We start from the raw sequence: 14,444 nt of genomic DNA, 5'->3' as shown, positions 1-14,444 counted from the left end.
TGATGGTGATTGATTGGTGCCTGCTCTCTTTTTGGTGTTGCTGAAGCTCTTCTGTTGAAAGAAAAATTGCTCAAGTACATTGTTTGGTGTTATATATTTTCCCACTCGGGTTTGCCTCGTGGACCCAAGAGGGAAATTATGGAAAATTATCGTTTGATGTAGCTGACATTGGCCATTGTCATATCTGAGTTTATCTTCATGGAGAAAGAAATTCCTTAGCTTTGGTCCCTGAAAATTAATTCAAAATTTTAACTTCCAGTTCTTCATATTTCAGAGTCTTTTCTATGCTTTGGCCCATTGAAAGATATCCCAGTTTTTATTATTTCGTGTCATCACACAGCTGTTTGCCAATAGCGAGCACATTTTAGTGCCACGTGGTTGGCCTCTGCAAGATCCTTTACAGTGCGTGTGTCATGCAGCATGTCACAGCTCAGGAGATGTTCCATAATCTGGAGGTCCCGTCCACACTCGCAGTCTGCTGCATCTTCAGTACATCCCCACTTCAGCATGTTCGATTTGCTCCCTCCCCACGCCTGTCCGCAGTCTGTTTAGACGGCGCCAGGTTATCCACGGTTGGTCAGAACCTGGTGGGAGTTTCTCAGAGGGATCGATTGCCATGTAAGTGTCTTCCGGAGATTTCTCTAGTCTCTCTTCCCAGAGTTTGAGGCTTCTGGATGGTGCACTGCAGTCCAGGGGATGGACAGAAGAGAGGAAACTCCTGCGTGATTTCAAACGCTGAGGTAGCAAAGGGTGGTCAATAGACAATAGACAAAAGACAATAGGTGCAGGAGGAGGCCATTCGGCCCTTCGAGCCAGCACCGCCATTCAATGTGATCATGGCTGATCATTCTCAATCAGTACCCCGTTCCTGCCTTCTCCCCATACCCCCTGACTCCGCTATCCTTAAGAGCTCTATCCAGCTCTCTCTTGAATGCATTAGTGGATGTCGGGGGTGTCTTTCATCCTCTGATTGTCTGAGGCGTTCTTTTTGACTGGCTACAGCTTATTCTGATTCCAGGAGGTGCAATGCCAGAGCAGGTAGATGTCAGTCTTGGTAGGTTTCTGCATCCACTGATGCAGCGACAGCTCGTGTTGATATCCCAGTATCAGCCCTATATTTGTTTCCCCTTCAATCGACTTCAATCCCTTGCCTTATTTTGGCAATCTAATTTTCTGGATATATATTAGCTGACAAAGTATCCAGAGGGAAAGTCAGGTGGGTGACAGTGCCAATGGTCGAATATTGATTAGAGAGTTGCCTGTTCTTGATCTCAGCTGAAGAGGTTTTCTCCGGCTAAGGTCCACGCGAGGAAAAAATATATATTGATAGAATATGAAACCTGACTTTAAGGTCTGTCAGAGACTGCATTTTAATGACCTCTGAAGAAGCGAGAGTTTGCAGTATGTGTACTATTGGGAGGAATGAGTCAGTGAACAAAGCTGCAGTTTCTGTTATGGTCCTTATTCTTCCAATGTTCGTTTAAATGCTGAAATAAACCCACAATGAGGAGTGAAACCAAGTGAAACTCCTTGTTTTAAACAAAAGATCTTCAAATGTGTCATCTGAACTTTGGTTTGCAGTTTAACACTGGCAATGCCCCCTGTCTTTGTCACTGGAATAATCTGTGGTATCTCACTGCTCACTAGAACAAGGAGGAGGTTATGGCCATACGGTTTCGGGAAGCAGATAGCATTGCAGCCATTGCAGAACTTCGCCAGCGTATTGCTGAACTGGAAATCCAGGTACAAATGTATTTGTGTGTTGTGAACGTTGTTGTTCTGTCTCAGCTGAATCCTGTTGCTTGTTGTCATGTGGTCACAGTCCCCAACATGCACCTGGCAATAGACACCTCTTAGCATCGATCATGCCGGTTACTCTTCGTGATTCACATCAGTCTGTTCTGCTTGTTCTGTCCCCATTGGTCTTCCTTGCTTCGAGGTCCAACACATTGTACACCCGATAATTAATTACAAGCTCTCCATCTTGTCATTCCCTGCTGATGTGAAGAGTTGGTGGTAACCTGAATGCCAGTGGCCTTAAGATGGGTAATCCACACTTTGTGAAGGGTCTCGACCCAAAACGTCACCCATTCCTTCTCTCCAGAGATGCTGCCTATCCCGCTGAGTAACTCCAGCTTTTTGTGTCTCTCTTTGTTCCATTCCACTGCCTACCTCCTGTCTAGCATGTGATAAATATTGAAATTCTCTGTTGTGTGAGTTTTATTTAACTTTTCAGGCCCTTCATAGTCATTTTCTGAAGTCTATAAGATACAGTTTTATATGACATTGGATGTAAATATTTTAATTAGTTGCTTGACAGAGTTTAACCTCAGGACTATCTCCAACATCTCCCTACCGTTTCTGGACCTCACCATCTCCATCACAGGAGACAGACTAGTGACGGACATTTACTATAAGCCCACTGACTCGCACAGCTATCTGGACTACACATCTTCCCACCCGGTCCCCTGCAAAAAGTCTATCCCCTACTCCCAATTCCTCCGTCTACGCCGCATCTGTGCCCGGGATGAGGTGTTTCACACTAGGGCGTCAGAGATGTCCTCATTCTTCAGGAAACAGGGCTTCCCCTCTTCCATTATAGATGAGGCTCTCACTAGGGTCTCTTCTACATCCCGCAGCTCCGCACTTGCTCCCCCTCCCCCCACTCGTAACAAGGACAGAATCCCCCTCCTTCTCACCTTCCACCCCACCAGCCAGCGGATCCAACAAATCATCTGCCAACATTTCCGTCACCTGCAACGGGACCCCACCACTGGCCATATCTTCCCATCCCCTCCCATCTCTGCGTTCCGCAGAGACCGTGCCCTCCGTAACTCCCTGGTCTACTCGTCCCTTCCTACCCAAACCACCCCATCCCCGGGCACTTTCCCCTGCAACCGCACGAGATGCAACACCTGTCCCTTTACCTCCCCCCTCAACTCCATCCAAGGACCCAAACACTCTTTCCAGGTGAGACAAATGTTCACCTGCACCTCCTCCAACCTCATCTATTGCATCCGCTGCTCTAGATGTCAACTTATTTACATCGGCGAAACCAAGCGCAGGCTCGGCGATCGCTTCGCTCAACACCTGCGCTCGGTCCGCATTGACCAACCTGATCTCCCGGTGGCCGAGCACTTCAACTCCCCCTCCCATTCCCAGTCTGACCTTTCTGTCATGGGCCTCCTCCAGTGCCATAGTGAGTCCCACCGGAAATTGGAGGAACAGCACCTCATATTTCGCCTGGGCAGCTTGCAGCCCAGTGGTATGAACATCGACTTCTCCAACTTTAGATAGTTCCTCTGTCCCTCTCTTCCCCTCCCCTTCCCAGATCTCCCTCCCTTTATCTTCCTGTCTCCACCTATATCGTTCCTTTGTCCCGCCCCCCTGACATCAGTCTGAAGAAGGGTCTCGACCCGAAACGTCACCCATTCCTTCTCTCCTGAGATGCTGCCTGACCTGCTGAGTTACTCCAGCATTTTGTGAATATATACCTTTGATTTGTACCAGCATCTGCAGTTATTTTCTTATATTAACCTCAATGCTGGATCAGTGAAGTCCCCTTTATTATAACCCAAACAAAGAGCTGATTAAACCAAGACCCTAACACCACTTGGTGGACCAAGCGCAGGCAAGTGGGACCAGTGTAGCTGGGACATTGTTGGCCGGTTGTGGGCAAGTTGTGCCGAAGGGCCTGTTTCCACATGGTATCACTCTGACTCTCTGACATGGTCAATCATTTACCATTTGGTCACCCTGATATAGGAAGGGTGTTGTTAGCTGGAAAGAGTGCGGAAAAGTTTTGTGTGAAAAAGATGACTTGAGGGCCTCGGCTGTAGGGAGAGGTTGGACGGGCTAGGACTTTATTCCTTGGAGCGCAGGATGCTGAAGGGCGATCTTATAGAGGTATATATAATTATGAGGGGAATGGGTAAAGTGACTGCACAGAGTCTTTTACCCATGGAAAGGGAATTGAGAACCAGAGGACATAGGTTTAAGATGAGGTAAGAGGGGAAATATTTAATGGGAACCGGAAGGGCAATTTGTTTCTCACACGGGGTATATGGAACGAGCTGCATGAGGTGGTAGTTGACACAGGTACTATAACATTTAAAAGACATTTGGACAGGTACATAGATTGGAAAGGTTTAGAGGGATATGGGGCAAGGTGGGACTAGTGTAGATGGGGCATCTTGGTTGGCATGAGTAAGTTGGGCTGAAGGGCCTGTTTCTGTGTTGTAAGACTCTGTCTCTATTTAATGAATCTGTGAAGATTATTTTTTTTCCACCGTATTCATTGAAAAAAAGTTCTCATCCCAAGGTAGTGTTGCTGGCAGGGTGTTACTGTGTCCACAATGCTGAGCCTTCTCTCCATTGCCAGATTAACTTCAGAACAAATATTAAGAATGGTTTTTAAAACCCAGCAATTTGTAATATTTTATGAGATGGCTTGAAAGCCTGAATAAATCAATATCCTAGGAGCTTACATCTTAAGCCACTCGCTTTGTCCATCCAACTGATTCATTTTAATATCTATTAACACTGAACTAAAGATTGCAATCATCATTGCTCATGATGCTAATACAATCCCTGACGATGTTTCTGTGCGAGCTTCATGGCTATTTAGCTCATAACTAAGATAATAAAATACTGAACCTGTTGAACTGGTGATGCTTATATATATGTGTTGATCTAAACCGTTTGGATATGTGTAATGTGATACTTGACCTATTTGTTGGACACCATCTTCCCTGACTTCTGACCCCTTTGGACACAGTTGCATGGCACTTAACCATCTAGGCAGTTGCAGCATTCCCTTACCTGCCATTGTAAATGTGCGTGGAAGGGAAGCTTTAACATGAGAAGATAAAGGTACCAAAAGTAAACTTTGGTCACAGGAAGCTGATGAAGGGCGACCCCTAATGGGGCAGAAGGAAATGCTCGGAATGTTACGCACATATCTTTTGTGATGGAATCAGAGATTGTGTCAGGTGATCTTTCCCAGAGGTGTTTAATAGCATTGGTGTCAGTGTCATGTTCATACGTGATAGGAACAGAATTAGGCCATTCAGCCCATCAAGTCTACTCCGCCATTCAATCATGGCTGATCTATCTCCCTTCTTATCCTCATTCTCCCCATAACCCCTGACACCGGTACTAATCAATAATCTATCTATCTCTGCCTTAAAAATATCCATTGACGGCCTCCACAGCCTTCTGTGGCAAATAATTCCACAGATTCACCACCCTCTGACGAAAGAAATTCCCCCTCGTCTCCTTCCTAAAGGAACGTCCTTTAATTCTGAGGCTGTGCCCTCTGGTCCTAGACTCTCCCATCAGTGGAAACATCCTCTCCACATCCACTCTATCCAGGCCTTTCACTATTGTGTAAGTTTCAGTGAGGTCCCCCAAACTCCAGCGAATTCAGGCCCAGAGCAGACTAGAACTGGCGATCTAACCGGTTTTGTTGAAGAAGTAAGATGTAGTTTGAAGGCTGAGAAATACTGAATCTTTGAGTGGTTGATTTTAAAGTGAAACTATGGAAACTATGAGAAATCGTGCGAAAACGTGAGAGCGTGGGGGGACTGCCGTGATGGGGGGAGGTGAACAATGGAGGACCTGGCATGGGGGCACCGCCGTGAGGAGGGAGGGAGGAAGGGAGGGGGAGAATAAAGGACGAACCGACGTGCTTTGTAACTTTGCCAGCGCCGTAGGTGGCTGCTATTTGCATACCTTGGGTATGCAAGCAAAGAATTTCACTGTGCCTTGTCACGTGTGACAATAAAGTTTTCCATTCCAAATGCTCATGGGCAGGGTGGGAAGGCTCTCTCTGTATGTCACCAAATGTCAGCCAGATTCAGGCAAACTTTTTGCAATCTAATTTTTTTTGATATGAACCCTCATTTCTGCATAATCTTAGATTCTTTATTATATCTGGCCCGAATGAGAGGCAGTCAGTCACTTGCCTTCTTGGTGTGTTTAATCAAGATGTTCAGAATTATGAAAGGATTCTAGAAGAGTCTGAAGAAGGGTCTCGACCCGAAACGTCACCTATTTTCTCCAGAGATGCTGCCTGACCCTTAAGTCATTCCAGCTTTTTGTGTCGATCTTTGGTTTGAACCAGCATCTACAGTTCCTTCCTACAGAATAATGTTCCTGTTTGCTGATGGATATACAACATAGATTAAAAGTTTTGGTCAAGAGTTGGAGAACATGGATCGGTGAGATGTCGGGTCGGGTCCCTTCTTCAGACTGAATAGCTTCAGATGGGTCTGAAGATGGGTCTTGACCCAAAACATCACCTCTCCATGTTCTCCAGAGATGCTGTCTAACCCACTGAGTTCTCCAGCACTCTGCATCCTCTTGCATCGACAGCCCCTTGTTTCTACCGCCACAAAACAAGGTCTGAGTGGTAACAGATTGTCACGATCAACAACCTGTCACTTCCTTTGTATGGCAGAGAATGATCTCAAGAACCCAGTTGATGAAAAGCTTGCAACGTGAACAACCTAACCCTGTTATCCATTCAAGATCGTCAATAACTACAGAATATGTCATGATTTTAAGAATGTGTTTTGACTTTGTGTTTCTTAGATATGTTAAAAAATCTTATGTTTTCTGCAGTATGACTGGCCAGATGTACTAGACTAATGATCCAACTGCAGGCTGACACAAAATGCTGGAGCAACTCAGCGGGACAGGCAGCATCTCTGGAGAGAAGGAATGGGTGACGTTTTGGATCGAGACCCTTCTTCGACCCGAAACCTCATCCATTCCTTGTCTCCAGAGATGCTGCCTGTCCCGTTGAGTTACCCCAGCACTTAGTGTCTATCTTCAGTTTAAATCTGCATCTGCAGTTATTTCTTACACAATCCAACTACAGTTCTGGTTGAGTGCGACTTTACTATTAATTGAAACACGTACTGATGTAAGATGAAACCACTCCCCACTGTAGTGATTGATTTAGTGGAGAACTTTAGTTGGGTGTAGTTGGATCACATTGGAGCACAAAATGGAGTGTAGGTCGACACAAATGCTATAGGAGGTGAGCTATTTTGCAGAACATGGAAAATTCAACGGCTGATGAGTTTGACACAATAATTAGTGATGGTTTCCACTGCTTGTAAATCAATAACATGAATGCACAGATGAAGATTGTCACTGGCAGAATGAAGAAGGAAGATGGAGTGTTTTTGCGTAAGGTTATTCTATTGAGAAACATCTTGCCACGTGGATGTGTTGAGGCCAAGTTACAATGTCGTTTAAGATGTATTTTTGGAGAGTAGTTTTACTGAGGACAAGGATGATAATTGCCTGTGGTTCCAGAGCCTCTTGTTTCACCAGCTTTAATTGCTGTTACCAATTCTACATTTTAATTAGATTTTGGTCATTATGTGAGGATAAAAGAGGCTATTGTGTTCAAATAGATAGACTCATTGGCGAGAGTAGTCAAGCTAATTCTACATTTAAGCAGTCTGAAGAGCAATTGAGTGGCCTGATTTGTAAAACAAATAACACAGTTGTTTTTCCTTTAATCTGCTCTAACGGCTTGTTTGCTTTGCACTTCAAAGAGAGAAGCAGGGAGAATCCAAGGTCAACTGAACAACTGTGACTCCAATCAATTTATTCGGGAATTGAAGGACCAGATCTCAGAATTAAAAACGGAGGTAAGGAGAAAGAATTGATAGTGACCATTGCAAGCTTCTGCTGCTATTAGCTGCCATAGTAGTGAGTGAAGCACGAAAGAATACGTGGCCAGAAACCCATTCCTTCTCTCCAGAGATGCTGCCTGTCCCACTGAGTTGCTGGAGCATTTTGTGTCTGTCCCCCAGAAATTCAACATTGTTTGATAATAAACTCATCATGCAGTAATGGCACTGCATTGTACTCTGTCTCTAATCTACAGCTGAAAGATTTTACCATTCTATTTAAAATAAACACCTTTATACTTTGCTATACCTTTCTGTCTGAAGAAATACGGGCGGCACGGTAGCGCAGCGGTAGAGTTGCTGCTTTACAGCGAATGCAGCGCCGGAGACTCAGGTTCGATCCTGACTACGGGTGCTGCACTGTAAGGAGTTTGTACGTTCTCCCCGTGACCTGCGTGGGTTTTCTCCAAAGACGTACAGGTATGTAGGTTAATTGGCTGGGTAAATGTAAAAATTGTCCCTAGTGGGTGTAGGATAGTGTTAATGTACGGGGATCGCTGGGCGGCACGGACTTGGTGGGCCGAAAAGGCCTGTTTCCGGCTGTATATATATGATATGATGATATGATAAGTGTCTTGACCCAAAACATCACCCATTCCTTCTCTCCAGAGATAGACAATAGGTGCAGGAGGAGGCCATTCGGCCCTTCGAGCCAGCACCACCATTCAATGTGATCATGGCTGATCATTCTCAATCAGTACCCCGTTCCTGCCTTCTCCCCATACCCCCTGACTCCGCTATCCTTAAGAGCTCTATCTAGCTCTCTCTTGAATGCATTCAGAGAATTAGCCTCCACTGCCTTCTGAGACAGAGAATTCCACAGATTTACAACTCTCTGACTGAAAACGTTTTTCCTCATCTCCGTTCTAAATGGCCTACCCCTTATTCTTAAACTGTGGCCTCTGGTTCTGGACTCCCCCAACATTGGGAACATGTTTCCTGCCTCTAACGTGTCCAACCCCTTAATAATCTTATGTTTTGATAAGATCCCCTCTCATTCTTCTAAATTCCAGTGTATACAAGCCTAGTCGCTCCAGATGCTGCCTGACCCGCTGAGTTACCCCAGCATTTTGTGTATCTTTTTATACTTTGCATGGATGACCACTTTAGCCAGGCCAAAGAACAGAGCAACCAGGAAATTTCCTGGCTGAGTTGTCCTTGCATTCCTCCCCCTTTCCTTAACAGATGCCCAAAGATTAGCAGCCCTGAGTGAAGTATATCATATGCTTGAACATGCAGCACAGACTTGTCCAGGCGAGGAATTTTAAGCTCCATAGCATAAGACTGCTTTTATGTGGCACTCTTCACCCAAGGTTCCCAATGGAAAGCAGAAAGATCCATGTCTAGAGACTCCACTGGGGGCACCCCACATGGTTCGATATCAGAATGGTTGCACCACAGTGTGCATGGATGAGGAATTAGTGGTCAAATACGTCTGATCAGTCTGAGGAAGAGTCCCGACCTGAAACATTACCTGTCCATTACCTCCATCGATGCTGCCTGACCCACTGAGTTCCTCCAGCACTTTGTGTTTGGGAAATGCCTATGTTTTGACTAGTATCGAAAATAGGCCATAAAATAATACACAGCATGGTGTATACAATTGAGAGGCGTTGGAAAGACAGTCAGAACTTTTTTTCCCAGGATGAAAAATCAACTGGAGGGCATAGCTTTAAGATGAGAGGGGCAAACATTTAAGATGTGTGGGGCAAGGGTGGTGGGTGCCTTAAACGTGCTGCCAGGGGTGGTGGTGGAGGCAGATACGATAGTGGCATTTAAGAGGCTTTCAGAGAGGCACATGAATATGCAGGGAATGGAGGGATATGGATTGTGCAGGCAGATAAGAGTCGGTGTTGGCATTGTGTTTGACACAGACACTGTAGGCCGAAGGGGCTGTTCTTGTGCTGTTCTGTTCCATGCTCTACTGCCACTTAACAGAATTATTTAAAATCTCAAAAAAAATTTGCAGTAAATCTGTGAATAAATTAAGTAGCTCAAAAAAGCCAGCAAAGTGGAAAATTTAAAGTGGTGTTTTAACAATGGAAGATTTCCACAAACCAGTCTCCGCAGATATATTTTATTGGCGGTTTTGTCCTTGATGTTGACGTGTATGAGATGAGTGTTGTGTAGATGCGACACCAACTTCAGTCTGCTGTTGCAATGACTACCACCTGATTAGTCTGCCAAATTATCCCTTCCAAAGGTCAGTGTCATGTGTCGGTAACCACCTTTGACATTTCCCTTTAGAATCGCTAACTACCCACAAAATAGGTCACCTTGGCTATCACTCACAAGTTCCTCAGCCATCTTGTCGGTGGTTTCTGATGATAGATGAACGCTTATACTAATCATGAACGATGCCTAAACCATAACGTCGTAAAATGCCGGGCAGAGGTTTTGCACACATGGCAATTAACTAAACTTAAACCTCATTTTTTAACTCTTTTTAAAACATCAACACATGAGCCATCCTCCTTTGAAAGTAAGATATTTTGTTTGTTGACTTGTTCAACTTCCTAATTTCTTAGAATGGGGAGAAAAATAAACAACTGCAATTATAAAACCAGTACAGGGAGATCTCTGAAGAAATTGTCGCAGATGGATAGGGTGGTGAAAGCGGTTTTGGCAGATTGGCTTTCATCAGTCGGGGAAATAAGTATGGAAGTTGGGACGTTATGTTCCGGTTGTACAAGACGTTGCTGAGGCCACAATTGTATTGTGTTCAGTTTTAGTCACCCTTCTATGGGAAAGGTGGTGAGGATGGTGCCAGAACTTCAGGGCCTGGACTACAAGGAGAGGTTGAGCAGGCTAGGACTTTATTACCAGTATCTGCCGTTCCTTGTTTCAATATTTAAAAGACATTTGGTCCATGTTCTACTGCCACTTAACAGAATAGATAGATAAGGTTCAGAGCGTTGAGGGGTTAATGAGACTGATGAAGGTGGCCATCTTAGTCAGCATGGGGTAGTTGGGCTGAAGGGCCTGTTTCAGTGCTGTGTGAATCTGGAACTGTATGACGAAGCTATAGCACAGTACCTTGTGCACTAAACTGCAAAAACAGCACATTATATGTGTGCTACACACCAAAACAATATGGACTGAGCTTGGTGAATTATCCACCTGTGGATCCTAATCAAAGTCCTGATCTCCAGACATGTCTGGTCATAAGTGGTGGTAGACAATTGGAGAGGAGAAGGTTCCTCGTGCTTCCCAACCTGCAGAAGGCAGTTAACATGGGGGCATCAGTGAGGACATGTGGAGCCAGAGTGTAAGTGAGCTCCACAAAGCAGCTCCATGCCCTGTTCAGCTGTGAATGCGACCGTGGGTGGTTCCCCAGTTTGCTGGTGGGAGCTGCTCTTGAATGTCAGTGCGGCAGTGAACAGTGAGCATGAGATGCTGAGGCAAGGTGTCTGAGAATGCGGGCGGCTCTGTCCTGAGCACTGCTGGCATTACGTGGCATCTCATGAAAGGTCCTCGATATCCCGGCTTTACACTGCATCCACTCTAGCCCTGGGAGCTACTGGACATGAATGAGGCTGACAAAGTACTTTTAAAATCAGTTTTGTATTGATGCAGTTAATCAGAGCTTTGAAACTGAGCAGGTCTGAGATTTATCGTTGGTTGCTGATCAGAAGTACCTGATTTAGTCACTCACCACACATTGTGCACAGGAAGGCGTTTTAGTGAACTTCAAGTCACGCATATATGGTGAGCTGCACAAGGTGATGCTATTAGTATGATAAGGAGTCAGCCGGATGAGACCACTGGGCTCTAGATTACTCAATGACAGCAGATGGTATCAACGTTGAGGCTGCCTTCTACTTTATTTTGTAGTTTGCTGCTTCGAGCTGCTTGGGTTCACGGTGGTATAAGCCCATGCCATATATTAGTGGAGCAAGCACTGGCCTTCCATTTGGTATTTGAAAGCTCCATGCAGCCATTTGCACTTCTCTCAGCCTCTTGATCGTAACACTGCGTGTACCATATCCAGTAGTTTAGTTTAGAGATACAGCGCCGAAACAGGCCCTTCGGCCCACAGAGTTCGCGCTGACCAGCGATCCCCGTAGACTAACACTATCCTACACACACTAGGGACAATTTTACCAAAGCCAATTAGCACACAAACCTGTACGTCTTTTGAGTGAGGGGGGAAACTGGAGATTCTGGAGAAAACCCACGCAGGCCACAGAGAGAACGTACAAACTCAATGCAGCATTCGTAGTCAGGATCGAACCTGGGTCTCTGGCGCTGTGAGGCAGCAACATTACCGCTGCACTACTGTGCTGCCCAGTAAGCAGAACTTTCCCCCTTTCATGCTTTGAACAGTAGGATTGAGAAGTCCTCTGAACCTCTCGTTTTCTGCTATAGCAGTGGGACTCCACAGAAATTGGAGGGAGGATCATGAAGGCCATCTAGTCAGCCTATCTACTGCCATCACTCCATGAATGCAAACTCTTGGAAGACAGTGATGCTGATGTTACTCACTAGGAGATGTTAAGCTTTACTGCTGATTCAGCCTTGGAAATTGCATCTTGCATGTGGATCCTAGAAATATCAGCACAAGATAAGGGCGGCCCTGTGGCACAGTGGTAGAGCTACTGCCTTACAGCACATGAGACCCGGGTTCCATCCTGACTACGTACGGGTGCTTGTCTGTACGGAGTTTGTACGTTCTCCCCATGACCACCGTGGGTTTTCTCTGAGATTTTCGGTTTCCTCCCACACTCCAAAGTCGTGCTTGTTTGCAGGTCAATTGGCTTGGTGTAGATGTACAATTGTCCCTAGTTTGTGTAGGGTATGGTTAGTGTGTGGGGATCGCTGGTCGGTGTGTGTAGGGTATGTAGTGTGTGGGGTATGTAGTGTGTAGGGTGTGGTGTGTAGGGTATGGTGTGTAGGGTGTGTAGGGTATGGTTAGTGTATGGGGTATGTAGGGTATGTAGTGTATGGGGTATGTAGGGTATGGTTAGTGTATGGGGTATGTAGTGTGTAGGGTATGTAGTGTGTGTAGGGTATGGTTAGTGTATAGGGTATGGTTAGTGTATAGGGTATGGTTAGTGTGTGTAGGGTATGGTGTGTGTATGGGGTATGTAGTGTGTAGGGTATGTAGTGTGTAGGGTATGGTGTGTAGGGTATGTAGGGTAGTGTTAGTGTATGGGGATCGCTGGTCAGTGCGGACCCGGTGGGCCGAAGGGCCTGTTTCTGCGCTGTATCTCTAAACTAAACAAGCAATGATCAATCCTGGTGTAATGGCACAGAGTGGGTGAAAGTGTAACTTTGTCCATGGGTTCCTACCCCAGCCTGTGAAGATAGTTACAACCTCAGTAACTGAACGGATCAAACCACAAGCATTGAGTGAGAGGATTTCAATCAACTTCTAGGAAAATGTCTGTCAATAGATGTCACATCAAAGTGAAGCATGTGCAGTTTGTAGTGGTGCCTTGCAGCTCGTTTACCAGTGCTGATATCTCTACTGAAACGGTTTATTTAAAACAAAACACTCCAGTAGTGTTCTGCAATGCTCAGTGTGGGCTCTATACTTTATTGTGGCAGGAAACCAGCTTATCATCGAATTATGTAAGAAATTGTGGAAACTCTGGGTGTGTTTATGTATGCCTGGCACCAGAAGTCTTGCAAAATCTTCCTCCTCTAGACTTAAAGGTGCCTTGAAATTAGTCTTTTGGGGCTTTATCCATTCTACTGAGTTACAGTAGTTGAAAGAATCCTGCCTTTTCTATTCATTTTCATTGATAACAAAATCTATCCTATTGCTGTAACTAGGAAGGAAAAATATTCCCCATGTTGGGGGAGTCCAGAACTAGGGGTCACAGTTTAAGAATAAGGCCATTTAGGACTGAGATGAGGAAAAAAAAATTCACCCAAAGAGTTGTGAATCAGTGGAATTCTCCGCCATGGAAGGCAATGGAGGCCAATTAACTGGATGTTTTCAAGAGAGAGTTAAATTTAGCTCTTAGAGCTAAAGTGATATGGGGAAAAAGCAGGAACGGGGTACTGCTTTTAGATGATCAGCCATGATCATATTGAATGGTGGTGCTGGCTCGAAGGGCTGAATGGCCTACTCCTGCACCTATTTTTCTATGCTCTATGTTTCTAACTACTCTTCCTCATTTGTACCCTGGTTACATTTTTTGCCTTGTTGAAAGTATTCTCCTCTGACGAGTTGTTTAATCATGATCTCGCATGCGTGTTTCAAAGCTTCCAGTGAATGTTGAATTTTCCAATGCCCAGTTTGAAAATAAACAGAGTTTACATGGACCTTCAACTAAAACTTCCTTCTTAATTAATATCACCAAAAACATGTTATAGCTGGTTGTCATATCCTGCTGGGCATTGCGAACAGTATTTTGGATTTCAAGTCGGAAGGATTATATCATTGCAGGTCAGGCAGCTTCTCTGGAGAACATCGATAGGTGATGTATCGGGTCGGGTCCCTTTTTCAGACTGAAGACCCACTGAGTTACTCCAGCACTTTGTGACTTTTCTTGCAAGCCATCGTCTGCAGTTCCTTGTTTCTACTTGTATCAATCCAAGCTCGTTCCTGAGCCTGTGCATCTTATCTGGTGCCAGTCAAAGCAACAATGGCCAAGGACTCCAACACGCACAGGAGTTAACCTTTTCACTGTACAAACAAAAGCTGTTCACTGTACCTCAGTGCAGGTGACAATATACTAAACTGATCCATGCTCTGCCCTGCCCCTATTCTATTCCAGCTTTGGA

At 45.2% G+C, this 14,444-nt stretch overlaps 1 protein-coding gene across 7 annotated transcripts in view; it reads left to right on the top strand.

Moving 5' to 3' along the window:
- Window positions 1–14,444, top strand: part of LOC144610613 (EVI5-like protein) — a 114,157-nt gene that overhangs the window by 87,728 nt on the left and 11,985 nt on the right. For 6 of the 7 annotated variants that reach the window (XM_078429445.1, XM_078429442.1, XM_078429444.1 and 3 more), the window contains 2 exons: window positions 1,648–1,743; window positions 7,572–7,667. In XM_078429445.1, the coding sequence (XP_078285571.1) occupies window positions 1,648–1,743; window positions 7,572–7,667 (192 nt within the window). The remainder of the gene's footprint in view (window positions 1–1,647; window positions 1,744–7,571; window positions 7,668–14,444) is intronic. The other variant, XM_078429443.1, reaches the window with a different exon arrangement.

This window comes from Rhinoraja longicauda, chromosome 37 (assembly GCF_053455715.1).
Source record: "Rhinoraja longicauda isolate Sanriku21f chromosome 37, sRhiLon1.1, whole genome shotgun sequence".
NCBI classification, from domain to species: Eukaryota; Metazoa; Chordata; class Chondrichthyes; order Rajiformes; family Arhynchobatidae; genus Rhinoraja; species Rhinoraja longicauda.
This window is presented reverse-complemented; position numbering and strand designations above follow the sequence as displayed.